Source organism: Fusarium graminearum, chromosome 3 (genome assembly GCF_000240135.3).
Source record: "Fusarium graminearum PH-1 chromosome 3, whole genome shotgun sequence".
Taxonomy (NCBI): domain Eukaryota; kingdom Fungi; phylum Ascomycota; class Sordariomycetes; order Hypocreales; family Nectriaceae; genus Fusarium; species Fusarium graminearum.
The window spans coordinates 564,695-590,861 of NC_026476.1; the positions used below are offsets into that span (position 1 = coordinate 564,695).

Below are 26,167 nucleotides of genomic sequence, written 5' to 3' on the forward strand. Positions count from 1 at the left end.
GATACTCTCGAGATGGGTGAAGAGGAAGCCGTCGCCCACGCCAAGGAGTCGATCAACCGGCTCCTACAGACTGGCTTCACCGCAGCTGGTCAAGTCGTCAAGCCTGACGGCTCCATGCCCGCGGTTGAAGTCTCTTCGCCTCGAAAGAGAGGTACCCCCAAGCGCAAAAAGTCAATTGCTATGCACATTAAGCCTGTTTCGGCCCCAGTCTTTATGCCAGAGAACACTCCTCTTAGCCCAACCAAGGGATCTCCCCGACGACGTAAGGTGATGGGAGCTTCCAAGAAGAGCATCAGCTTCACGCCGGTGAAGATGCTGAAGAAGAAGGGCGGAGTGAGATGGAGGGACGATGAGACTGAGGAGGGTACACTGGTCGACTTTTCGCAGACGCCCCAAAAGTTCAACTCATCGCCGGCGATGCCTTCACCTGAGAAAGACATCGTTGCGCCCCCGATGCCTTCCTACCTGGAGCCTGAAGAGTCGAAGATTGATGAGTCCAAGGTCGAAGATGAGTCGAGTCCCAGGCTCGAGGTTCCAGAAATGTCCAGCTTTGGAGGCGCGAAGCCAAGCAGGTTTCAAGCTGGATTCCTGGCAAAGGGAGCTAGGCCATCTCTTGCCGGCGGGTCCCCCCAAGCACCAAACTTGAGCCTCAGACTGGGTTCAGTATCTCCCGACGTTCAGCGAACACCACCCTTACGATCATTAGATGTCACTAAGAGTGGCAACTTTTCGCCATCGCCATCAGGGCTAGGTATTCCACGACCTATTCGACACTTTAACAGAGTGCACGACGAGAACAACCCTCCTGGTTCAGGATCGGATTCGGAGACGAGCACCATCGACGCGCGAAAGCTTCAGACTGCTCTCCGCACAGCCATGAAGGAAAAGGCTCGTAGAGCGAGCATTTTGGCTGGTACAGGCGCATCCAGCTCTAAGCGTGTCTCTTCTATGGGAATGCTGCCTGAACGAAGCGCACCCCGACCCAGTTTGTCTGGGCCTCTCGCCAGCACCACCAACGGCATCTCTCGACTCCGACGAGGTAGCGCCGAGAGGAGAAGAAGCCCACCAATGGCATGTTTCTCCAACGACTTTACCATTGACAGAGCCTTGACTCAAGGTCAAGCTAGACGCATGAACATGAGCAGTACTCGCGCATCAGAAGTTAATGGTGGAAGCCCCCAGGGCAGCATGACCAGCGGCCCTGCCCGTCGGATTACTATCGGTACCGGCTCAGGAGCTGCGCATCGCCGCCAAGTTAGTGCCGGAGATACATGGCGATGAGGTGACCTGTATAATAACGCTCGTGGATTAAATTGCCTTGATGTATAGGCCTTGGATGGGAGTGTGTACTTGATTTGTTTATTAGCCTGGAGTTTACGGCTGTGGCGTTTGGCATTGCATGAATCTATATAGATTGGAATGATACGGCATTCTTAGTTAGTGTATGAACATATTTTGAATCGCATCACTCAAGGGTATGGTATCTCGGTGCGGGGGATTTGGACATGTGACTGTATGATGTCGGTTGGATTGGCTTTTACCTTTGCACCGATGCGTTTATGTTGAACGTCTTCCTATCATAACTCTGACTTTGATGGAGGCTTACCACCGCTGAGACCACTTTGGTCAGATGGTAGATTAGAGGGAATGTGGCCATCATACATAAAGAATTGTGAGGTACAATTGGTGGTTTCTCACGATCCTCGGAGTTGAGCGTACGGCGACTCCAGGAGGCAACCTCATTCTCGCATTCATAAGTACTACCTACTCAGCAGCTCACTTCTTCTTCCTTTGGCGCCCTTGGATAACACTACTCTCTTACATCGAGTTTCGATACCAAGCCTACTTGTCAGCTACTTTGCCCATATACACCATAAGGTTCAAACATAACAATTTAACTGACCGCTTCCAGAGTATCGAGCACAGTCGCTCATTAAACATGTCTCCCCATCTTATCCGTTCCTTCGTTCTCGCCTCGCTCTTCAGCGCCCTCATCAACGCAGAACCATGCAAACCAAACGAAGTCATCGACGACGTCGAAATCTTCACAACCACAACCACAACCACCACCGCAACAGCCCAAGTAACCCACTCCTGCATCGACAACAAACTAAGCCCCCCTCCCAAAGACCTCCTCTGCGGCGTAGAAGGAAACTCCTGGACGCGTGATGATTGGATAGAAGACGAGACGAAATTTGATGGTGACGAACTAGACTGTCTTGCAAGATGTTTTAAAGCGCGAAAGGAGGGAAAGGACTGCGTGTTGTTTGAGGTCCAGAAGGGTGCCATGTGCTGGTTGTATGTCACTACTGATCATCAGCTTGATCACTCGGCTGTGGTTAGGTTGTATGAGCCTGGGTGTTTTTGTGATGTGCCTAAGAGGGTTATTGCAGGAAAGGAGATTTGAGAGTCTTGTCTACCAAGCCGAGTAAATTGAATCACCTGACCTAGACTAATTGAACGTAAAGTAATCATAATGATCTGCTGAGCAAGATGAATCACTGCTGAGGTTGAGAATCTGTAGGGGCGTGACCTGCTCAAGTTACGTGATCCAAATCAATCTATATAAACTCGGCCTCTCCCCAAATTGATTTGTTTCCCTTCTTATCATTTTAACTTCTCGTGGCTTGCCTGTCGCCCCTCATGACTGTTTAAGCGGTCACGTTTGAAGTGCTTGCAGCTGTGTTGCTGGACCTTATGACATACAGTGGCCACCTTTTTATTTTACCAATCCATAACTGACAGTCCAGGAAAGGAGATTTGAGAGTGTGGGATTCGTGATGAGGTTTGATGAATGGCTGCTGGTGCTTGGAGAGGACTGGTTTGGAAAGAATGTGATGGGCACAACTCGAATTAGGTTTCTGGGGTATCAGTGATAAATGTTTGTTGACGCCGCGTCTTACTTATAATATCTGAAAGACGATGAAGCATCCTCAGGGTATTAGGAAAATTGACCGCTAGGAACATAAGAGATATAACTATTAGGCCAGTTTATGTTACTTAGACTAGACTTCTTAGACTACTTATTTTTATACCCTAAGACTTGAGAGGCCAGCTTTTTTGCTACCTACTAGAGCATAAATATGCTTATTGTGTCTAACCAAGGAGGCAATGATATGTCGCTCTTAATCATCCATGTAACCGAGCTGACTTGGGTATTCGATTGCCTGCGGCTTATATCGACTCAGGTCCAAGCTAGTCCAGACTATCGATTGTGCTTACCTGACATGTCCTTCGGGGAACTCCTTAGCCTATCAAGTTGGATATAGCTTCTTAGGATGTTTCTTCTTTCGGGAGGCTTGAAAAGACGTTGAGATCTGTTGACGAATCGAGTAATGGGGTCAAAGTAGAATGTAACAACAGTAAGATGACAGTCCGGGGAGCGGCCAAACACAAGTTGTAGAGGACACGCTTGTATAAGAGACGCATCTTTCTCTTTGTATTCATTGGGTTCACGTTCACTAATTCATCTTTTGTCTTGAATTTCTCAGTAATCATCTGAGATGTCTCGCCATCTCGTTCGTTCATTCATCTTGGCTGCGGTCCTCAGCCCCCTAGTTGATGCAGGACCATGCAAGGCACCGGAATTAAGCTCAACTATTGAGTAATTCACTGCCATCTTGGAATCCTCGACCGAGTTACCCACTACAACAACAGAAGCCATCATTCTTACCACGACCGAGGCAGCCGAAACGACCACTGCAGCCGTCCCTTGCATCGATAACAAATTCAGCCCTCCCCCGAGGGTCTGGTCTGCGGCGCGGAGGGAGTTGTCATGGGAAGGCCCGATGGCTATATAGGAGGTGGCCGTAGCGAGTCAGAACTCACATGTGCAGAGGATTGCAAAAACGACCCAGACTGCAAATTCTTCTCTATCCAGGTGGGCGTTAACTGCCAGCTCTGGTCCAAGAGACTGTCCCCTTTCTCGCCCCCAAGTCCTTGGAAGTGGTACGACATTGGTTGTTTCTGCGATATTCCTGAACCCATGCCCCAGGTTACGCAATCTGCTTCTTGAAGGATATCGTGATGGGGAGTGATGGGATGTTTATGGTTGCTTGGGGAAGGTTTGAGGAAGGGGATATGATGACGATAACTTCACTTCTTGATACAACAATGGATTCAGAAATGGCGTTATTTTGAACAAGTTAAGTTTGATGATGATATATGATATACTTCACTATTGTTCCAGCTTCCAACAGTGATACTCGGCCAAGTGACTTCCCATGAAAGACGGGCACAAAATAACAGGCAATATCTTGGCTTACTCATCATTCCCGAATAACAATCCAGCATAAACTTGTCCGTCCTTTCTGACCAAAGAAATGATTCCTCTAATGTCAGCCACAGGAGATAATCTGCAGTAAGAAACTCCGATGATTACGTGGCTGGCAATGCTAACATGTCATTGGCTTTCGGCGATAAGCCCCCACTTTTGTCGTGATGCTTCATCGGTGTCGGTGATAAATCGTCTCTGAAGGTTTCGGAGATAACGTACTTTGGCTAGCATATGTGAGTTGGAACATCTATAAGAATGATATGAGGTCCTGGTTTAAAGTCTGTATCATCAATATCACACTTTATCACATAGACACTCACACAACAAACTACACATACCCAACACACCACAACAAGTATCCAAATGTCTTCACCAGTTTGGTTCATCACAGCAGCTTCATCAGGCTTCGGCCATGACATCGCTCTTAACGCCCTTAAACTCGGCCACACAGTCATCGCCACAGCACGCAGTACATCCCGTGTCCAAGATCTTGCTGACGCAGGAGCCCACACCCTCGCCTTTGACGTAACTTCCTCCATCTCAGACCTCGAAGCCATCGCCAAAGATGTCTACGCCAAACACGGCCGCGTTGACTATCTCATAAATGCCGCCGGGTACATCCTAGACGGTGCAGTTGAAGAGGTTTCCCCGGAGGAGCTGTACAACTCTTTCAACACCAACGTCTTTGGTATCTTCAACACTATTAGGGCTTTCCTCCCGGGCATGAGAGAGCAGAGTGTTGGTGAGAACGGACGTCGTGGAACGGTTGTTACCTTTGGAAGCATCGGCTCTTGGAGTGGTGGCGCGACATTCTCTGTCTACTCCATGGCTAAAGCCTGCGTGTCCTCTCTCGCAGAATCCCTACGTGAGGAACTAGCGCCTTTCAACATCCTCGCTTCAGTCGTTGAACCAGGATATTTCCGCACGAGCTTTCTCAACCCTGGCGTCAAGGTAGTCACTAAGAATCGCATGGATGTTTACAATGATGAGAAGACGCCCACGGGTATGACGCGCCAGGCTTTGGTGGCGACGGATAACAACCAGCCTGGAGATGTCAAGAAGGGAACAAAGGTCATTGTGGAGATCCTGACGGGGACAGGCGTTGGAAAGGGAAGGGAAGTACCTGTGAGGATTATTCTCGGCAGTGACGCGGATGCGTTTATTCGGGGCAAGATTGGTGAGGCGCTCAAGATTCTGGATGATTGGAAGAGTGTGACTGTGAGCACAGATCACACAGAGTAGGGGTGTCAAGAGACTCAACATTGTAGAACTAGAATATTTCAAATCAATATAAATTTCCTTGACTATGAGATGTATAGCAGTCTAGTGGGTAGCCTCTCAAGTCAGGGTATATAAATACGTATAGTTGAGTGATGAATAAAGCTTACAGTCTTTTGTCTTTTTGATACCACTTTTCTCTTGCCATTTCTTGCAGTCTTGCTTCTTCACACACACACACACATACGCACACGCAATCCCAGACAGGCAGACACAACAAGAAACAAGTCTCGATCGCTATGGCTGTGACTTCTCAACCGCGGCCGCGGCCTCTTTTTGTGTACGGAACGCTTAGAGCGTTGCCCCTTCTTGCTTGGGCGTTGACCGGAGACGCTGCAAAGACCAGCGCTGTGGCAGACTTGGTGCGCCCAGCCAAGGTCCACGGCTGTGCAAGATATTCCACCCACCATTGCAACTATCCGGCAGTCATTAAGCAGGACGACCACGAGGTTGACGGGTACGTTCTACTTCTCAAGACCAAGCCGCAGAGGAAGAAGCTCGACGACTTTGAGGGTGAGGCCTACACACCTACAGCTGCCCTTGCGACACTCGATGACGGCACCACCATTGAAACAGATATCTATCTCTGGGATGGTAATCCAGAGTCCCTGTATACGGAGCCGGGCTGGGATCTGGACACTTTTGTAAAAGAAAGACTAGAGGATTGGCTAGATCTGTTTGAAGGCATGGAGTTGGTCGGGGAATCCGATACAGATTGATGCAATGGATGGCTGCCAACTTCAGACCTCGAGATCCCTGCCTCGCCCAGAGCCTCAGGGGCCTAGTGACCGGATTCATCTATTTCGCAGACATTTAAACGGTACGGCTTATTTATTTCTCTATAGCAGGGTATTAACAACAAGTATGGTGACACTGTGATCACCTACGAGAATCTGCCATAAGCACGTGACCCGTTCAGAATCACGTAACCAATATTCATCTACCTTTCCGCACCCTCCCGCTGAATTCTTTCCCTTCTTATCATTTCCTTTTAGACCTCCGTGACTATTTCAGCGGTCGCATTCGGAGTTCTACAAAATGGATGAATGCGGACACCGGGCCCCCAAGACCTCAGGCTATTGGCGAGGCAGGGCTCTTGAGATCTGACGTCGCAATCAGGATGACGCAGCCATGGCAATTCGACGAAAATCAGCCTTGGGTGCCCGCAAGTCTTCGAACTGTTTGCTCTATTCCTGAAACGATCAAGACGCAAGGACAGTTAAACTTGCATCCCGGCGAAGAGGGATTCCTCACTGGAGAGAGTTCGGACGGACTATGGGGGGTTGCAACTTTCAAACGAGAGAGCCACGAAGAAGCGATCAATGGTAGGTGTCTACAAAGCCATCGATTGACACAAGCTGATTCAACCGTACAGTTTTGATACCTATGAACCGAATCATCAAGGGTGCGCCCTACCGATCGCTGCAGGATAAGCTAAATGATCGGCCCCCGACAATGAATCAGATAGCAAACGTCCACCTGGACCCTCCATGGACACATACGTCCGGCACCTGGAGAAACTTCCAAAAGAACATAAGGCCAATCCGGTCCCGTGGTCTCCCGAGCAGACTCGTCGATACAGTTTTCAATCACCCAGTCTTCGCAGAACAATCCAGACTTTTATTGATGGCTTTACCCAACCAGCCCGACAGTGGATGTCAAATGGCAAGTTTACCCTGCGCGATGCTTATCCTACGACCCATTACGGCCTCCTACCCGACCAAGAATTTCCAAGAAATTTACGTTCGATTCTATACAAACATGGCAGGCTTCGATCCGGACGTCGTGGGTGTATACGTTGGCCAATCTCAAACCTCACTTTGGGGGCAGCAACAAGACCATGATGGCAATACCGATGGCTTGCGAAACAAGAGTCCGCATTACAACATTGCTCGGTGCACCTCCAAAAACTGCCGCTACGCCGTGCCGATTATCTTATTCGATCGCACCCAGACTCTTGACTCGATCTGGATGCCGTTGGTGTTTGCGTCGGCCATCATCGCCCTTTATCTTCTACCTCAATCACATGTCTACTGGCCTCAGGGTGTCGGAAATATCGGCTGCGGGAAGCGTAAGGGATGAAATTTGTAGGCCGATTTATACTACTTAGAATAGACCTTTAGACTAATGTTTTTATCTCAAGGCTTATGAGGATGATCTTACCCTTGATCCCTGTGGCGAATATCTGTCAGCGTAATAAGCATGATTATAGCGTCGGATTCGGCTAGTCAAGCTGTCCAGGCCATGGTCAGATGACATGTCTCTGAGATTTGCAAGAAATCATTGCAATAATCAGCCATCCACCTGTTTCCTAATCGAGTCAGCATCGGACCCCGACATTAGACCGGCGGAAACTCCGGATAGTAAGCACAGAGGATCAAGATTAATAAGGAGAGTCTACAAATATTATTGAAATCAATATAAAAGATAACTCTCTCGCAGCTAGTTTAAGTTGATCCAAAAACAATAAACACATCATATCAACCCATTACAAAACAACATCATGTCAGAATACAGCCCATTGGCGATAGGCCTCAAGGTCTTTTCAATTTTCTCCATGGCCACAAGTACAGCAGATGTCATTGCCGGACATAAAGCTCTTATCCCAGCCTCCGAACGAGCCCTACTGCCGAAATCAACACTCTCTGTGGTGGACAACCAACTGCGTTTCCTAGGAGCGGCATGGGGAGGATACGGGGCACTCCTGTGGTGGGCCAGCAATGACCTCCAAGCGAGACAGACTCCTCTAGCAGTACTTGGAGCTGTTATGTTTATTGCCGGTATCGGTCGGACCACCTCGGGATTGACTCTTGGTTGGGGTGCACCGTGGCTCAAAATTGCGGCAGGTATCGAGCTTGTTTTCCCACCTCTGATTTACCTGTTTGGGTTCTAGATAAGATGTATCTGGCGGAGGAAGATGAAATGGTGAAAGGATTTACTCAACTCTAGAGCTACATTGGGATTAGAACTTGGAGTGGTTTACTCAGTCGCTATACTCTCAGATTTCTTTGGATAGATCAGTCGCACAGATGGAAAGAGCATGGCTAATGGGATTTTACTCTCCCACGTTGAACGAAGTTCTTTTTCATGTGATACTATGTGTAACACTGGTCAAATCTTGAACAGAAACCTCAAACACGTAGCAAGAGGCTGTATGACAAGGTAAGACACGTATAACTGGCCAAAGATACACAGGTCAAGGCCGACCTTTATGCAATAATCCAGCCAACCAACTTACTTAGTTGACGAGCTACATGATGGTCATACTGTTAGAAGACATTGAATCCTCCGTGTAACTCGGTGTTGCAAGGGAGTATATTGGAGAACGACTTTGACTGATCGGTCCTGCCTTACTTCACCCGAGTACCTTCCCGAGTAGCCCCGAGTCTTTCCGACACTTCCTTCCACATCACCGTTGCCTACTATCAGTCTCTAAGAGAACCCCAACTCAACTTGAACAAACCATTTCTTGAACTCTTTGGCAATCGCCCATCATGGAAGCAGGTGGTCTCGCATTAGGGGCTGTCTCCCTTGTCAGCCTTATCAAAGATTGTGTCGATCTCTACTCCATGTTCAAATCGGCACAGAACTTGGATAAAGATATAGTCGCACTGGAGATCAAGCTAGAAATCGAGAAAACTTTGTTTTTCAAGTGGCCTGAGCGAGTTGGCTTGTTCAGGCAAGACCAAGAGGAGGCCATATTCAGCGATGCACGAACTCGAGATGTTGTCATGGGCATCTTGAAGAAGATCCGCGATTTATTGAGTGATGGAGACACATTGCAAAACACCTATGGATTGCAGAGTATCATCTCTACAGATAAATGCGGCAACGACATGCTATCAAACGACAGTCCTACGTGTATCAGCCAGTTTCGGCAAACACAACTATTTGAGGACTTTCGGAGATTGAACTTCAGAGACGCCTTTTCAGGAAATCGTTCATCAAAGCTTGTCAACATTGCCAAGAAAGTCAACTGGGTTATCGGCGACAAAGAAAAGTTCAATCGTCTCATTGCGGATCTCTCATACTTCAACAAAAGACTGATCGAGTTGACTCCTGGATCTACATCTTTGGGCGCGGAAGATCTTCATCACATTCGAAACATCCCAAAATTAGATGAGATCGTGGAAGCATTACAAAGCAATCAGTCTCATCAAGAAATAGTCATCGAAGCCCGGTCGAACGCTATACAGTCTCGCGTACTGGATTGCCTCTGGTTCCGATGGCAAGACGACCGAAGACTTACAGTCAAAGAAGCCCACGCAAAGACATTCTCATGGGTTCTCGACCCCGAATCTGAGAATGAAACATGGGGCCATCTTCCGACCTGGCTGAAAGGTGGCTCTGGGATATACTGGCTCCAAGGAAAGGCTGGAAGTGGGAAATCGACATTGATGAAGTTTCTTCATGACGATGAGCGTACACAAGAGTATCTCAAACTCTGGGCTGATAAGTCGGAACTCATATTTGCAAGCTTCTTCTTCTATGCCCAAGGCCAGTCTGAGCAGAAATCCCAAGTTGGATTGCTGAGGAGTCTCCTCCACCAGGTACTGAATCACGATCCTACTCTGACGAAAACTGTCCTTCCAAATGCCTGGAGAGAGGCATGTCGTGACTACCAGAGGAAGGCTGAAGATCTATCAATACCTTCCGTGGCGGAAATGACGAAGGCATTGAAAGACATATGTAAATTGTTCCAAGTCACCAAGAAGATGTTTTTTCTTATCGATGGCTTAGACGAATACGAAGGGGACGACATCGAAGTCGCTGAATTTATCTCTGGACTTGGAGAAGTATCGAATGTCAAAGTACTCGTTTCAAGCAGACCCCACTCTACGTTCTTCAGAGCTTTCAGAGGATCGCCCAGCATGGACCTCCCACGATTGACAAAGCGGGATATTGTTTCTTACATTGATGACACTGTTGCCTCTCACCCTTACATGAAAGATCTTTCTGTAATGGATCCGAATGCAGCAAATTCAATAACCACGTCCCTCGTCGAAAGAGCTTCTGGCGTATTCCTCTGGGTTGTCCTAGTCTGTCGATCTGTTATCGAGGGCTGTGATGAACATGAAGCAACTTCAGATCTTCAAGCACGTGTTGACGAATCTCCCAGAGAGGTGGAGGAGCTATTGAAACGAATCATCGAGACAATTCAACCACGCTGGGAAGATGAAGCGATGAAGATCATGCACCTCGTGTACACGAACCAAACTTGCCCAACTCTCCTTCCTATATTCGGTCTGCACCTTATTTGCGAGCAAGGTTACAGCTCAGACATACATTCGTCAGAGATCAAAGCCTGGGGGCCATACACAAGAGAGGAAACCGAATCGAGATGCAGCATAATGGAAGCAAGGCTGCGAAGCAGATGTCGTGGTCTCATCGAAGTAAAACGTCTTTCGGAGAACCTGGACACGAGTCGGTTCGATTGGTTTGATCTCGGAGATGACAATAGGCTATCTATTCGCAATTGCACTGTCAACTTCATGCATCGAACCGTCTATGACCTCCTTTCGCAACAGTCTGTCTTTTACCGCCATTTCGGAAAGATTATAGAACAAGGTTTCAATAGTTACTTTGTCTTGTGCAATCTTTGGTGTCAACTCGCCGCCACATGCCATCAATACCAGTCATGCAGACTACCGCATGCTGAAAGCAAGCCCTGCTTACGGATAGGTTGTTTGAATTACGCTCGTATGATTATTCGTCGCGGACATAGTCATGGGTGTGCACCAGATATCCTTCTACATTGCGTTTCGAGGATCCAATATGTCTGTGGAATATTCCTACACGATGAGTTTTTTCGCCATACAAAACATGTCCTACATGATTGGAAATGTCGAAACTATTACAGCGATATGTCAGCCGTTGTCGCTATAGCTGCGGAATGTGCATTGCATAAAGTAATCCAGTTTGTGTACGAGAGTAATGTCTCTCTAGATCACCTTTTGTATCAGCCACTCAGTCTAGACTCGCTGGAAAGTTGCCAGTATGGAGAGAAGCAAGAAGCAGGAAGTCCTGACTGCCAAAAAGATCAATCCTATTATAAAATTGAGACCGAGCAAGGGGCTCTAAACATTAAATCTCCTTTAGCTTTTCATTGTTTGTTGACGCCCTTTCTACGCCAATGTTGTCGTTATGTTTACTATGTCGCAGAGGATTTGGACCGCCTGCGAGTAATTGAGTTCATACTGGAAAACGACAGCCTTGACTCACGTGAGACCAAGGCGCTTCTGGACGGGTTTGATGTCCTTTGTGACCGACAAGGGGAGCACTGCCATGAAATTTGGAAAGATATCCAAACGTTTCTTCATTCACGGCTAGGGACAACTCAGTAACAGAAGCCAGCAAAGCGAATGGCGCGATTATTGAAGAATATAATCGACTTGTTTCATAATCTGAATCTTGAATTTGAGCTTGTTGTACCTCATGTCCTCCATATATATCTTGATACTATCACAAGTCTTCGGTCTAAACATCACACAAGCAGAGCTTCAAAAACGACATGTCTATATGTAGTTCCAAGTAATCTGCGAAACCCCATCCTCAATCCTAGCAAGAACCTTGAAAGCAGCCACAGACAAGTCCAAATAGTTCTCATCAATACCACCATCGGTTGAGTCCACAACAGTCACTTCAACCCATCTCTGCGCAGGAGTCTGAATATAAATCTTCTTTCCGCAGAGACTCATGTCGAATCTGCGCTTATCAAGAGCCGCGACGAGTTCGCCATCACGGTAGACTTGTCCACATTTACCAGGAGATTCGCCTTGGTAGTAGTACGATGCAAAGCCCTTGTATTTTTCCGCAGTGACTGGAGTCTTTATAATCGTCGTTTGCGTTGGTTGGGATTGTTTCTCTGTAGTTTTCGCTTGCGTTTCTTGAACGACGGTTGCTGGGACAGGTGGTCCTACGAAGACGGGTGGCTTCACAACGGGGCGTGTTTTGACTCCTCGAGCGTCAAGGTTGGGCGACGGTGTCGCAACGACGCCAGGAACACCGACAGCCAAAGCGACGAGGGCAGTAGATATTTTGGAGAAATGCATTTTGGAGGACAGGCAAATTGGCTCGCAAAACTCATGCCAGAAAGAAGAGGAAACCGGAATACTTATAGAAAGGCTCCAAGCCACCTCATCGAAGCTATCAAGAAGCTAATCGGACTATCGAAAACTAGCACTTAAGCATGCTATGTGGCTCAGCTAGGCTTATAACTATTGGCTAAAATACGCCAAGTCATCTCGATTGCCAGGTTTCCCCCTGAACTATCTCAGCCACCATATTTTATACCTAGGGCTGAAATTCCAGCTTCAGTCACGAGCAACCACTCGATCTTGATTCTATTATTAGACCGGATTGAGCTTCTCCCAACAGCTAGGTCTAACTAGATATCTGGTGTCCTAGAGTGTTTCTAGACAAGAACATATTTAATTGCTTCTTTCCACCAACGCTTTTAAATCCTGTACGCAACGTTACTCCATAACTCTTTGCTTATACTTATAAAGCGTTTGCTTCTCTAATACACCTTGCGTTACTATGAGCACCTATTGAATAATTAGGGATCCATATCGAGCAATATTTGAAGCGATACTGGGTTGATGGATGTTGTCGTGGAGCATCCTGCACAAGTCATCATAAGTACCGGCTCTGCATCGATGAATGTATTTGGAGGCAAGGCGTTTACCATAGCTTGAATGATCACATCATACGTTCTATAATGCGATCATGATAAGTAGAGGCTCTTGAAATAACAACTGCCACGATGCCACTCAAGCAGATTTCCTTTTCTGGCCCGTCGAACTCATTTGTTGTAACTACGCTGTAGTAATTGAGCAGACCAGATAGAGGACCAACTAGTACGACTTGTTTAGGCATGTTGACTGAACCAACTGTGACTTATATGACTATAAAACTCCGGAATTGGAGTCTATAACTTGGATGGAGATTCACGAAGAGGTCCTTGAACTTGATTAGATATATCCCCACTTCCAGACCCTGCATCCTGGTGATTTCAGTTGCTCTTCCTAGGGCTTATTCTATCCGCCCATAAACTCATAGTCTTTATCATACCCACCATGGATATTCTTCAATTCACAGCCAGGATCAAATTTACCACAGAAAGGTATTGTTGACCCGATTGGTAAGCTTATCTTCATGCCACGCATCAATCTTGCCCTACTCCCCACAGGTCCTTCTGACACCCACTTAGATCGAGCCACCTGGTTATCACCGACTGTCACTTGCATTAAGATCGGTTTCACCGAGGGTGATCAGTTTAGTGTTGCTCCCGGACCTCTTCTTGAAATCCTTGAATCGGAGATAGTCTAATAAGGCGTGTGGACAAGGTATAAATGTTTATGGAGGATATGGGACTTATTATGGCCATCTAGGCGCGGCTTTGTTTTCTTTGAACCTGCATTCGTATCGAAAGTCTCCGAAAATGGCTAAAGGCGCGAACAAGTGGGCAGTGCTAGTTGGCATTGATTTCTATGGTGATCAAGGTGGTTCGGACTCTGTGTCCCCTCCGCCGAACATCAAGAGCAGCCATCCAGTTTCCTACAATCATTTACAGGGCTGTGTCAACGATGTGGTAGCTGTGAGAGAGTATCTTATCAACACTCTCAAAGTGCAACCTGACAACATAACTACACTCCTGGCTCCTCGACCAGATCACAACTACACAAGCCTATTGCCAAAGCACAGCAAGCCGACATACCTTAACCTTGTCCGCGCATTCCAGAAACCTCAGGGTGCAGAGCCAGGAGACCTTATTTACATTCATTATTCTGGTCATGGGGCCCGCGCAACCACCGTCTTCCAGGACGTCAAGGCAACTGATGCTCTGGACGAAGCTCTAGTGCCTAGTGATATTAATCACAGTGCATGCTACCTTCGAGACCTGGAGCTCGGATATCTCTTGCACCAGATGGCAAATGATGGACTGGTTGTGACAGCGGTGCTTGACTGCTGCCATTCAGGCGGTGCTGTTCGGGGCGACGAGGACTCACAACTCGGTCTCACCCGTAGCATTCCAGAAGTCTACCGTTCCAACCCCGAATCAGACCGACCACTCACCAATACAAAGAGTGACGAATGGTCAAGCTGGCTGAAATGCTGGTCATCAGGACAACATGGCTTCTTCAGTCTTGCAGCCTGCCAAGAAGAACAAACAGCTAGAGAAAAACTTGGGACAGGCACTACCTATGGCCTATTGACTTACTGGCTTCTCAAAATTCTCAACAGCAGCTCTATGAAAATTTCATCCCAATCCCTCTATAGCCGAATCATCGACTGTGTCCAGGATGACAATCGACACCAGACTCCGCACTATGTGGGAGACAGCAACAGATCTTTCTTTAGCAATGAACTTCGGTCTCCAATCTACTCCCTGACAGTCACAACCGAGGCATTGAATCCAAACAAAGACCTGGAGGACCAACGACTATGTCTGAATGGTGGACTAATCCATGGAGTACAGAGAGACTCTGTGTACACTATCCTGAAATCGCATGAGCACTTGACACAAGATGTCAGGGATATTCAGGAGTCAAACATCCTGGCTCGTGTTCGAGTTACCGAGGTCGATACTGGGCAATGCTGGGCGTCTTTTCTGGAAATGGACAACTGTAGTCTGAGCGAGATAAAGGGAGGCTGCCCTGCTGTTCTACAGACCTTGCCAATTTCCAAGACATGCAAAGTTTGTTTGGACATTTCTGATGGTATGACAAACACCATCATGGAGGAGTGGAAGAAAAACAATGGTGATCGATACTGGCTATCTCTTGTCGAGTCTGATGCAAACTTTACCATCACAATCGACAAAGACAACAATTTCCTGATTTCTGACGACGATGGAGAGTTTGACCATGTGGTCAAGGCGGCAACCCGGCCGATCCCTATCACAGATACATCAACGCTGATCCGTCGTCTACAGCACTTGGCCAGACTCAGAATGACAAAACGTCTAGCAAATCCTGATGTAAACTCGGACTGTCGCCTTATCGACGTGTCAATCAAGCCTGTCATCATTCCCGAAAACAAGAAGCATCAGTTTCAGGCAGCTGATGTAAAGGAAACGGCACCGGGAACCTTTGAGGTCCAGGAGAGCAGTTATTTTACAATTAGGATAAGAAACTGTTCTTCGCGAGCTCTAGGATGTGTGATCTTGGACTGCACATCAGAACTCAGCGTTCAAAGAATCTTTCCTCGGGAGGAGCCATTCTATAAACTGAAGCCAAATTCGCATGTCGATATAAGCACTGCATTTCTCATCAAGTCGGACCTGCACCAGAACCTCATCAAGTCTGGTATACCTATCGTTGACTGTATCAAGGTGTTTGCATGCAGTCCTGAAAGAGATCTGGACTCGCTCAGACTCGAGTCTCTTCTCGTCAGCGAACGATCTAGTGGGCCGCTTTCTTCTCCTTTCTTGGATGGTTTGCTTCATGACCTTGACACACGGCGATTTGGCCTTTGTGTTGACTTTTCTGCTGCTGAACCTGATTGGGATACGGAGGATATTAAATTTCATGTCACTCCAGTAGGGGATCATTGATGTCCTTAGATCATAGGAGTTATATCTGCTCTATCAAGACTTTTGCTGGTAAGCATTTGAATTGTTCCACCTTGGATTGCCATCTTCCGTGGACATGCTCCCATCAAATTTCAGCCTTGTATAAAATTGTTTCCCCGTCGATCTCGACGCTCTCGTATTTTCCAACCAGGTCTGAAGGCGCAATCGGTTCCGCAACCTCGCACTCGATGCATTCATCGTCACCTTGCCCACTTCTTGTACTCATACATGATACCCAGCGATTTCCTTTCTCTAGGTGAGCTTTGTCGACCTTATGCGGCGAAAACCACGAGAATGAGATCTTTCGATATTGAATAGAGAACACCTGTTCTCCAACAGCTGTATACTCAACATTTTCACTCGATTCTCGTGAAACAGATACACCAGCTCCGACATCCAGACCAGGTACTGGGACCCCGGTAGGCGCTGTTAACAGAGCAGATGGGACGTTCACAGACATGTCAAGACTGGTTTTATCCTCGCGTGCCAGAGATACGTTTGCATCAGCCAATGCTTCGAAACCACATACTAAATACACAGTACTGCGTAGCCTCCAGGATTGTTCCTCGAGCCAGATCCGAACGTGGGTTTGCTGACATGCCGCTTTAAAAAACGCATTTGTATCGCCAAGCTGGTGGAGCACACAGAGAGGACCTGTCACGGTCGTCGAGGTAGACTTTGGACTTGAAGGTGCCAGTGAAAGGATGTTGAGCAGGGAAGCCTCAAGGCGTGTTCCCTTTGCACGAGTGACAGTACTGCGGAAATCCTTGAATTGCTGGGTCTCGATCTCAAAACCAGTGGCTTTTTGATCGCCTTGAGTAGGATCTTTCTTGATTGTGGGTTGACAAAAGTCCTGGTTTGGGTATTTTGGATCAAGGACAAGTCGGCCCAACTCGACAGAGCTTCGAGGTATTGGTCTGCTAAGCAAGAGACTCATTGTGCCAAGAAAGTGCTAGTCAGGGATGAACAAAGCGCTTACAAAGATAGCCTGCCGGGCGGATTGCCCTTCTCTTTTACAGATAATGCAGACGGCGGGCTTGAAAACCACCACTCCCTAGTTGGTGGCCTCTGTGGAGTTGAGGTTCCATACCTGCATGCATGTCTGATACTCCTATCGAATCAATTATGATGATGCTCTTACACTTGCATGTTGTGGTCCCCCTGAAAGCCCTATCACTAATGATCGTCGCCGCAGTAGTGGGGATAGTATGGCATCAGCGGTCACAATGAGTCGTGGGAATATATATTCCAGTTGGTTAATCAACTCCCAGGATGGATATTGAAGCGAGGTATCCGCAGTCTGTGAAGACATGGTAGATTATGATTGGTCATGAGGCTCTTCACCTATGGGTATTCGACCCATCGCATTACCAGGTTGTGCAAATTGAGGCCTCCCATTATGTGTCTTGTGCCGATATACTCGCAGTTTCCATGTCCGCTTTGACCCCTTATTCCTAACAGTGAGGGCGAGTTTTCAGCTGGAATGGAAACCAAAACAGTGATAAGCGTCGGCAAAATCGATTGGTCCATAGTAGCAGACGGATCAGGAGGCGTAATAGGAAAGGGTTGAGCTGAAAGACTCGCAATGGTGACATGGATTTAAAGTCAAAAACCGACCACCTAGTTGGCTGGTCAGATACTCATAAACTCTCCTACATTTATCCATCTTGGATATATATTACCTCTATAGCTATACTGTCGATACATCTTAAATCCGCCGCTATGTCAACCTCCAGCCCCGATTATGAGGAGCTGTTCGAAATTGATGACGATACTGCTGAGTATTTGTGGGATCTTGACGATCAAAGTCTACGGTCCTTTGCCGCAAGGAAGGATAGTTACTTGGATGATGAGCAATGTAAGGCCTCGTCTTATGCATGCTTCCTTCTCTTCAAGAGGACAAGATCAGTAAACGACCTATGGGGGGGTATCAATTTGGTTAACCTGTGGCTTCGCCGTATACCCAACGGTCGCCCAGAGAAGAAGTGCCCAGGACGCATCCTCCCAATGTTGTCTGCGCAACTGGAAAAAAAGAACTTGTTCGTGCTTTATCACCTTTTCAAGACATCAGGATGCTATCTAAACAATGCTAACGGCCTGCAGTCACGACTCGCTACTTGCCATTATCAATGGTCAACAATTCAACTTCCTCGATATGCAATTCGGTTGCCTGATAGAAACGGGCAGCTTCTATCCAGAAGATGCCGTTGTACAAGGCGCCATTTTCAATAACGCTGGAGTTGAACTGTCGCGTGAGTTTGAAGCTACCGACTCTCTGATCGATCTCAGCAATGCAATCCTGTTTCTCGAAAAGGCTGTAGCCCTAGCCAGTGATGACCATACCAGAGCCGGACGCAAGCACAACCTTGCTACTTTGTACGGGGCGCGATTCGAAAGGACTGGCTGCACCAAAGACCTCGACATTGCTATTGAGCTTACCAAAGAAGCCATCGCTACTGAGTCTCGGGATCACCCCGACCTAGTCTATTACCTAAGTGGTCTTCAGGTCTGGATGAGCAGAAAATTTGAACGGTACGGAAAAGATAAAGATCTTGAAGAGGCCGTCGATGCTGCTGAGATGGCGATTGCCCTTACTGCCGACGACGATCCTTACCTATTAGGACGGCTCAATGATCTGGCCAACAGACTCAATGCCCGGTGCAAGGTTACTGGCGACGAGGATGATCTTATCAGACACATCCAGCTTATGCAAAAGGCATTGAACGGACCAGTTGCCCCAACCGCTTCGCAAAAAGCCTTGTTTCTTGGTAACCTCGGCCAGGGACACTATGAAATGTTCAGAAAGCGCAATTCGGTCGATGACTTGATCCGCTCCCTTCAATTTTATAGCGAATCAGTCAAACTTGCCTTCCAGGAGAACCACAAAGAGCCCCCAAGCTTATTGAATAATATTTCCCTTGCCTACCACGCCCACTTTGAACAGTTTGGTGTCCTGGAGTATCTGGACAATGCTATTTACTATGCCGGAGCGGCAGTCGACGAAACCGCTCCTGATCACCCAGACATCATTCAAAGGTGGAAGAATTTGGGCACCTGGCTTTGCTCAAGATCGATGTACACCGGCTCTTTGGATGATATAGATCGTTCCATCGCAGTGAGTCGTTCAGCGATTGAAAGATTGCATCCAGGCCACCCAGATATCGGTAACCATTTGAGTGGGCTCGGCGGTTCGTTGCACAGACGTTTCGATAGAACGTGGTCAGTTAGCGACCTCGAGGAAAGTCTCAAGTTTCAACGACAAGCTATCGAATGCAACACCAACCCCTCACTACAGACTCTCATTCTGAACAATTATGCGAATGTTCTAGCCCAACATGGGCTCATAACAGATGATACAGACTCTGTATCCAAAGGAATAGAGCATATGAGAACTGTACTTCGGGAATCTCCTTGCGACGACGCATACCGACCAAGCCGAGTTTGTAATTTGGGAAATTGGCTGTGTCACCGATTTAGGAGTACGTCTTTGAAGGAAGACATTGATGAGGCTATCAGTCTAACTCAAGAGGCCTGCGATATGCTCCCGCCCCAACATCTCGACAAAGCGGGATACCTTCAAAACCTGGGTAGTTGTTACATCGCACGCTTTGAACAGTATGGCGACGAACAGGATCAGCTCCATGCGCTTTCTTCCTACAAGATGGGGTCAGAAATGGCTACCGCTACGCCTTCAGCTCGAATCGAGCTTGCGTTTAGAGCTGCAGAGATTCATGCTGACAGAAACGAATGGAAAGAGTCAAGCAAGTTGATGGAAAGCGCTATTGATCTCTTCCCTACTGTCAGCTTGAGGTTATTGAAACATACAGACAAGCAGGATATGCTGGGACGTTTCTTTGGCCTGGCCTCAGATGCCGCGGCCATTAGCTTGAACGCTGGGAATGAGCCGTATCACGCTTTGCAACTACTCGAGCGTGGCCGTGGGGTGATTGCAGGCCTGTTGATGGATATGCGTGGCGACATCTCTGACCTCGAGACGAAGCATCCTGACCTCGCGCAAAAGTTTCGAGCTTTGAGAGATCAGTTGACTGTTCCATCAGATCAGTGGAACTTCTCAGCGTCCAACGATACGATCGTTTCTTATGATGCCCGGGTCAGACAGCGCCGAGCGGCAGACCATGATTTCAACGACCTTATTTCCAAGATTCGAGAGGAAACAGACCTTCACAACTTTCTCCTTCTGCCATCTGAACAAGAACTTATTGATGCGGCCAAATCGGGTCCTATTGTCATAATCAACACAAGTCTATATCGTTGTGATGCGTTTCTTATTCAAGGTGATAAGATTCGTGTTCAACGACTAACAGACCTGACATTGGAAGATCTGCTGAAGCATGTCAGGGTTCTCCAATCATCTGCCTCGAGAACTGACGGTGCTATGAAGGCACTTTTGCATTGGCTTTGGGATACAATCATGAGCCCATGTCTAGACGCACTCGGCTTTGTAAAACCGTCCTCAGACGAAACTTTGCCTCGTATCTGGTGGGTTCCGACTGGACTCTTGAGTCGATTGCCACTCCATGCGGCAGGAGATTATCGGGAACAGGCCTTCGATAGCGTGCTGGATCGAGTCATGTCGTCTTATGCACTATCGGTCAAGGCATTGATACATGGGCGACAGGCAGCTGTCGCTCAATCTTCTGAACACTCCGACCGCGCCATTTTGATCCCCATGAAACAGACACCAGGCCTTGATTTCGATGGACATCTTCCTTTCGCTGAGGACGAGGTTGATATGCTGAAAGACATGTGCAAGCCTCTTGGACTACAGCCTGTAACACCAGAGCCCCGAAAGGATGATGTTCTCGAATGTGTGAAATCATGTACAATATTTCACTTTGCCGGCCATGGAAGTTCAGATCCAGTCGAGGCTTCAAAAAGCTGTTTACTATTGGACGACTGGAAGACCAATCCTCTAACAGTCGAAGACTTTCGAGACTATCACATTGGCGAGAACCCACCATTCCTTGGCTACCTATCAGCATGTTCCACTGGTGCCAACACGGTCACCAAACTCGCAGATGAGGGAATCCATCTGATCAGTTCACTGCAACTTGCAGGTTTCCAGCATGTGGTTGGAACGTTGTGGGAAGTATCGGATAAATACTGCGTTGATGTGGCGAGGGTCTTTTACAAGACGCTTCAAGAAGAAGGACTGACTGATACCAGCATCTGTAGGGCGTTGCACAAGGCAACCAAGGCTTTGCGAGATGGTCAGATTTCAGCTGAGATGAAGACTCGGTATGCTGTTTGTGTGGACTTTAATGAGCCTATAAAAGTTCTGGACAACTTTCACTGGGTTCCATACATCCATTTCGGCTGTTAGATATGAGACAAAGAGTCAAAGACAATTCCATTGCAAGTTCCGAATTTTCTTAGGCCTAATCGAGGCATTATGGTGGTGTACAGGTACATATTCTATTAAACTAAGAATATAAGAAGAGGCTTTCGATTGATAGTAAACTCCTAATAAGTGTAGTGAAACCTGGGGTTATGCTCTCCCAATTCCTCGGCCTCTTCCTCAGTTAAGCCCTGAATTCTCCAATCCTCTTTTCCTTCATCCTTCCTCTTGTTCTGTCTTCGGAACCAAGCCCAAAAGGCAAGATAGATGAGTGAAGACATGGCAACCAAAGCCATAGACACAGCATGACCTTTGATGAATTGAGGACCCTCGTATGTTTTGTACAACTAATAACGTCAGTGAGATTTTGTAGAAGTTGAAGGAGTAACTTACAAATGGAGCCGGGATACCTGCAGAGTTACCAATAGTAAGCTGAAGGCCAGTTGCAACAGTTCGCTTTCCGTAGCGAGGGTTATTGCTAGGAAGCCAAGCAAGAGGCAATCCAACAATAACATACAATCCCATCGCAGCGAGACAACATCCAAAGTACTTTACCCCAGATGGTGCTGTACTAACGAGAATGGCATAGCCGACAGTACAAACAAGACCAAGGGCAACAGTGAAAACAGCTCTTCGCTGCGTTCTGTCAGAGAACCACGCAACTATAATGTACGTGATAGCGCCGATCGCATAACAAGGAATCGTAAGAGCCTGAACCTGCGCAGTGTTCCAATCGCCCAGTCCACGGATGATAGTAGGCAAGAAAGTGCTGTAGCCATAAAGAATAGTGTCACCGCCGAACTGCCCAATACAAAAGAGCCAAATCTTCCAGTCTTTCAGACCAGCGTAGACGTCTTCTTTGTGCATCTGGCTAGAGGATTTGGTGTGTCCGACTTGTCGTCGCATTCGCGCATCGATGAGTTCGCGTTCGGCGATGGTGAGATAGTGTGCCGAGTCAGGGTCGTCTGCGAGCCAGAACCAAACTGCTATTCCAAGAATGAATGTAGGGATGCCTTCGATGATGATGATCCATCGCCAACCGCGAAGACCTGCGACGCCGTCCATGTGGCCGATGCCGTAGGCTAAAAGTCCACCGAGGGATCCTGCTATAGCTGCGCTGACGAAGAGATAGCCTATTCGGAGGGCGTATTCCTTTTTTGTATAAAACACTGACCGAGTTAGTTTTGTATGGGTTTGCAGGACGGGGAGGATTACTTGTGAGGTAGATGGCGAGACCAGGGAAAAGACCGCCTTCAAGAGCACCCAGAATAACACGACATGCGATCAAACCCTTGAAATCTTGCACTATTCCGGTAAGGGTGGCCACGATGCCCCATGAAACGGTGATGAAAGAGATCCATCTGGAAGGCGTGAATTTCTTGATGACTAGGTTAGATGGCAACTCGCTTGCGATATATGTGACGAATCTACCACAATGTTAGACAGATTCCGCATTGATTCATGATACAACCTACAAGACTGAAACTGCAAGTTGGTACTAAACACACAAGTTAGTCGAGTTTTCTTCAAACTTCAGTGAAACATACCTGATCACCAACCAACCCAAGATCCTCCTCCATACCATAAAGTCTCGCATTTCCAATATTAACACGATCCAGAAAACTGAGCAGATACAAAAGCATAACAGGCGGAACAATCCACATGTCGAGTTTTCTCAAGAGCGCCTTTTCAGCTTCTGGATCGATGTAGATATCATCTTGTCCCGTGGCGCGCTGCTCTTCAATCTCCTTGTCAGGAAGGACATCAACAGGTTTGGAGGTCATTGTGGCGAATTATGTCACAACTCAAAAGAACGATGAGATGGATGGGACGAAGAGAAAACAGAAAGAAGAGGGTCTCTCCATTTAAGAACCCATGCAGCTGCGCTTATCTCTCCGCACACGGTCAAGTCTTGTTTAGACTACCCCGGGAATTGTATCTCTGCTGATGACCCCAGAATCTGGAGATAATGCCAACAGGGTTTACGTAGGGATCGGCGAGGTGACTTGCCTAGTGCAGTTTGGACCAGGATCAGCTTGTGAGGGGTTTACCGTTTGGTTTGCCGACTGTGCATGAATCGCGTACTCGGCAACTTTTGAGTTGCCGTGTTGATCTAGATAACGTCTCATTATAGAGTAGCAATCTCCAATTCGGGTGATATTATCCTGAACAACCCGGCTATGGCTTGGAATTGCCGCATAGACTTTGAATGAAACATGAACCGAGCATTAGATATCTTGAAGGTCTAATCGTCAATTGTTATGTTTGTCCATGATACATTGGCTGACGACCTTCAAATATGATGAAGTTCAGTATTCTCATCCATGCCAATGTTCTGCCTTTCGCACTTCTGACATTCTAATCTACCCATAGTTCGTCACTCCTACTGTGACAGTAACTGGAGAAGGTTTTATCACGTCCATGTCTGTAACGGTAACTTCAACTGTCTCGTAATCGGTGACGGTAAAATACTCCACGTCAGTAACAATCTCAGTCTCGAGATCTGTCTCCAAGGAAGTGGCCACATCGGTAGTATACATAGTGTTGTAGTTCGTGACATGGACGCTATTGACTTTGGTAACAGTCACCATCTTGACGTGTGTAACCGTAATAGTAACGGGCTGAGTGACCGTAACACTCTGGCGGTTGGTAACAGTCAAGGTGTTATAATCTGTTTTTGTTGTTGTCTTGAAGTCGGTCAAAGTGTCGGTCCTATGAGAGGAGACGGTGATGTATTTCTTTATCTTGTAGTAGACGTTGGTAAAGCTCGTGACTGTATGTGTGACCGGCTTTGCATTCACAGTCAATGTGGTCGGAGAAGCTGGCTTGTTGTTGATATGGCATGAACAGGCACTGCTCACGTCGCTAGCACCCTTGAGCTGCAAATATTCTGGGACTCTTTTGTCCACCTGCGCAGCTCTCTTTTCAGGCTTGAAGGCAGAGTTAGTATTGTGTGACATTTACAGACTGGTTAATAGTACCTTTGTTAACGCAGGGCATACTAGATCGGACACATTCCAGTCTGTATTGGAGGGTGACCTGGACAACCAGACGTTTCTAGATATCGTTAACATCCCATCGGAGACTGTTCTCTTCTATAAAAGCAAGGGTTTACTTACGTCAGGGCACTAAGGCACATGCATCCAATATTATGATACCCAAAGCTCAGAGCTTCGGGTTTGGTCGCACAGTATGTCTTGCATCTGGTAAAGGTTTGCACACCGGCCAGGTTAGCAATTACATACATCTGAGGTAATGTTTTGTGATGAGCACCACAGTTGTATTCTAAGTAACGTCAGTTAGTTAACATTTAAAACTGGCATAATGCAGGTGGATCTCACCGACTGATACTGTCGTTGTGTCAGCATCCGCTCTGTTGAAAGTCAGTTCCCAACTTCCCTCTGCTGGATTTCATGACGGCTTACGTGCTACTTTAGTATGTGTCAGTCACCGATTATTAATAAGGCGATTGAGATAGATACTCACGTAACAGTGACCGTGGTTGGATCTTCTTTTGTGAGCTGCATGGTGCTGATATTTGTGACATCCTTCGTAGACGTAGTGTAGACAGTAGCTGTGACAGTTGTGGTAACATGCCGAGTCACATGTTCCGTCAATTCAGCTACACCAGTCTCAGTCACTTGAGCTATATCTGTATCCGTCACGTCATCTATTTGTGTTCCTGTCTCCATCTCGGTCTTCAAATCGGTAACAGTGGCAGTGTTTGTTTTTGTGAGCGTTATGGAGGCCGTCTTCGTCACTTTGGCCCTGAAGACATGGCGGACTATAAACTGAACCTTCTGGACAGAAACTAGTCGGGTAGACTTGGTCACCCATCTCGTTGCAGTGGTGCTAGCAAGAGGCGTGACAGTTGAAGTTTTGGTAATTTGAAGGTATGTCGAACAGAAAGCGGATCCGTCTGCCTTGTTACTTTTTAGGGCTTTGAGGTCTTGGTCATTGTCTCTGCAGACTGAAGTGACAATAATATCAGTTAAAAGCTCTCTGCCAAGCCTGGATTATCCCGAGGTTCTCCATACCCATTGCTCTTTTGTCAAGACCATAGTCAGTCGGTGATGTGCTGACAACACCAATCAACAATAGTGTCAGTATTGACTTTAATCCAAGCATTTTTCAGTTATTGAAACACGAGAAATGCGTGGTACATCTCCATACAATAATGGCCAGAACAGAGATCAACTATATACACCATCTTGCCAAAAGACTGAGACTTAATGTGTGCTTCATCAGCCTTTTGTCTCAATAGTCCAACATTCCGGGTCATCTAGACCCAGCTCTCAGTTCATGGATAATCCAGACTAGTCGGCGACCCCGGATTAAGAGCAATAGTTTCTAAAGGTTATTCCAAAACGGCAATATGTGGCTTGCATTATTCTTAATGAGGAGCTCATCCCGCAGGACGTTTTTTAGTGGCTTTTAGGTTGGTCAAATATTGAAAAGAAAGCTCGTCTTGTATTTTATCTACATCAGATGACTTGAACCTCACTAGACACGACTATTGTAGTTTGAATCACGGATGCTATTGACACATTGTTGAGACCTGTTTCCAATGGAGTGAGATGTGGTACTATCAATAAAGTTTCCAGCCTGACAGATCTACAAAAATTCAGAGCCCGCTATGATGGCTAATTCGAATGATATCAATCCCAGTGTACATAGA

General features: G+C 47.1%; 13 protein-coding genes across 13 annotated transcripts in view; 9 read left to right on the top strand and 4 right to left on the bottom strand.

Moving 5' to 3' along the window:
- The window catches only part of FGSG_04890 (uncharacterized protein), a gene marked incomplete at both ends in the record, with an annotated part of 3,394 nt that extends 2,113 nt beyond the window's left edge, over positions 1 to 1,281 (top strand). Inside the window, one exon of the mRNA XM_011325055.1 lies at positions 70 to 1,281. Coding sequence (XP_011323357.1) covers positions 70 to 1,281 — 1,212 coding nt within the window. The remainder of the gene's footprint in view (positions 1 to 69) is intronic.
- Positions 1,282 to 1,939: 658 nt separating this feature from the next.
- FGSG_04891 (uncharacterized protein) lies at positions 1,940 to 2,508 on the top strand (the record flags this gene model as incomplete). The annotated part of the gene is made up of 2 exons (XM_011325056.1): positions 1,940 to 2,298; positions 2,469 to 2,508. 2 exons carry the CDS (start codon positions 1,940 to 1,942, stop codon positions 2,506 to 2,508), a joined length of 399 nt encoding a protein of 132 aa, XP_011323358.1.
- A 2,035-nt stretch (positions 2,509 to 4,543) lies between these two features.
- FGSG_04892 (uncharacterized protein) lies at positions 4,544 to 5,518 on the top strand (the record flags this gene model as incomplete). The annotated part of the gene is made up of 1 exon (XM_011325057.1): positions 4,544 to 5,518. The coding sequence occupies exon 1, from the start codon at positions 4,640 to 4,642 to the stop codon at positions 5,516 to 5,518; it is 879 nt and encodes a 292-aa protein (XP_011323359.1). The 5' UTR covers positions 4,544 to 4,639.
- Positions 5,519 to 5,793: 275 nt separating this feature from the next.
- FGSG_12649 (uncharacterized protein) lies at positions 5,794 to 6,273 on the top strand (the record flags this gene model as incomplete). The annotated part of the gene is made up of 1 exon (XM_011325058.1): positions 5,794 to 6,273. The coding sequence occupies one exon, from the start codon at positions 5,794 to 5,796 to the stop codon at positions 6,271 to 6,273; it is 480 nt and encodes a 159-aa protein (XP_011323360.1).
- A 1,042-nt stretch (positions 6,274 to 7,315) lies between these two features.
- FGSG_12650 (uncharacterized protein) lies at positions 7,316 to 7,636 on the top strand (the record flags this gene model as incomplete). The annotated part of the gene is made up of 1 exon (XM_011325059.1): positions 7,316 to 7,636. The coding sequence occupies one exon, from the start codon at positions 7,316 to 7,318 to the stop codon at positions 7,634 to 7,636; it is 321 nt and encodes a 106-aa protein (XP_011323361.1).
- Positions 7,637 to 8,057: 421 nt separating this feature from the next.
- FGSG_12651 (uncharacterized protein) lies at positions 8,058 to 8,447 on the top strand (the record flags this gene model as incomplete). Its single annotated transcript, XM_011325060.1, has 1 exon — positions 8,058 to 8,447. The coding sequence occupies one exon, from the start codon at positions 8,058 to 8,060 to the stop codon at positions 8,445 to 8,447; it is 390 nt and encodes a 129-aa protein (XP_011323362.1).
- A 601-nt stretch (positions 8,448 to 9,048) lies between these two features.
- FGSG_04894 (uncharacterized protein) lies at positions 9,049 to 11,236 on the top strand (the record flags this gene model as incomplete). The annotated part of the gene is made up of 2 exons (XM_011325061.1): positions 9,049 to 10,978; positions 11,133 to 11,236. The coding sequence occupies 2 exons, from the start codon at positions 9,049 to 9,051 to the stop codon at positions 11,234 to 11,236; spliced, it is 2,034 nt and encodes a 677-aa protein (XP_011323363.1).
- An 833-nt stretch (positions 11,237 to 12,069) lies between these two features.
- FGSG_04895 (uncharacterized protein) lies at positions 12,070 to 12,606 on the bottom strand (the record flags this gene model as incomplete). Its single annotated transcript, XM_011325062.1, has 1 exon — positions 12,070 to 12,606. One exon carries the CDS (start codon positions 12,604 to 12,606, stop codon positions 12,070 to 12,072), a length of 537 nt encoding a protein of 178 aa, XP_011323364.1.
- A 1,391-nt stretch (positions 12,607 to 13,997) lies between these two features.
- Positions 13,998 to 16,081, top strand: FGSG_04896 (uncharacterized protein; the record flags this gene model as incomplete). The annotated part of the gene is made up of 2 exons (XM_011325063.1): positions 13,998 to 15,993; positions 16,074 to 16,081. 2 exons carry the CDS (start codon positions 13,998 to 14,000, stop codon positions 16,079 to 16,081), a joined length of 2,004 nt encoding a protein of 667 aa, XP_011323365.1.
- A 134-nt stretch (positions 16,082 to 16,215) lies between these two features.
- On the bottom strand, positions 16,216 to 17,279 carry FGSG_04897 (uncharacterized protein; the record flags this gene model as incomplete). Its single annotated transcript, XM_011325064.1, has 3 exons — positions 16,216 to 17,047; positions 17,110 to 17,220; positions 17,272 to 17,279. The coding sequence occupies 3 exons, from the start codon at positions 17,277 to 17,279 to the stop codon at positions 16,216 to 16,218; spliced, it is 951 nt and encodes a 316-aa protein (XP_011323366.1).
- Positions 17,280 to 17,852: 573 nt separating this feature from the next.
- On the top strand, positions 17,853 to 21,474 carry FGSG_04898 (uncharacterized protein; the record flags this gene model as incomplete). The annotated part of the gene is made up of 2 exons (XM_011325065.1): positions 17,853 to 18,169; positions 18,234 to 21,474. The coding sequence occupies 2 exons, from the start codon at positions 17,853 to 17,855 to the stop codon at positions 21,472 to 21,474; spliced, it is 3,558 nt and encodes a 1,185-aa protein (XP_011323367.1).
- Positions 21,475 to 21,614: 140 nt separating this feature from the next.
- On the bottom strand, positions 21,615 to 23,273 carry FGSG_04899 (uncharacterized protein; the record flags this gene model as incomplete). The annotated part of the gene is made up of 5 exons (XM_011325066.1): positions 21,615 to 21,836; positions 21,883 to 22,658; positions 22,705 to 22,916; positions 22,965 to 22,987; positions 23,037 to 23,273. 5 exons carry the CDS (start codon positions 23,271 to 23,273, stop codon positions 21,615 to 21,617), a joined length of 1,470 nt encoding a protein of 489 aa, XP_011323368.1.
- A 579-nt stretch (positions 23,274 to 23,852) lies between these two features.
- FGSG_04900 (uncharacterized protein) lies at positions 23,853 to 25,617 on the bottom strand (the record flags this gene model as incomplete). Its single annotated transcript, XM_011325067.1, has 8 exons — positions 23,853 to 24,419; positions 24,492 to 24,528; positions 24,609 to 24,692; positions 24,735 to 24,774; positions 24,831 to 24,862; positions 24,915 to 24,920; positions 24,976 to 25,459; positions 25,527 to 25,617. The coding sequence occupies 8 exons, from the start codon at positions 25,615 to 25,617 to the stop codon at positions 23,853 to 23,855; spliced, it is 1,341 nt and encodes a 446-aa protein (XP_011323369.1).
- Positions 25,618 to 26,167: the final 550 nt, after the last annotated feature.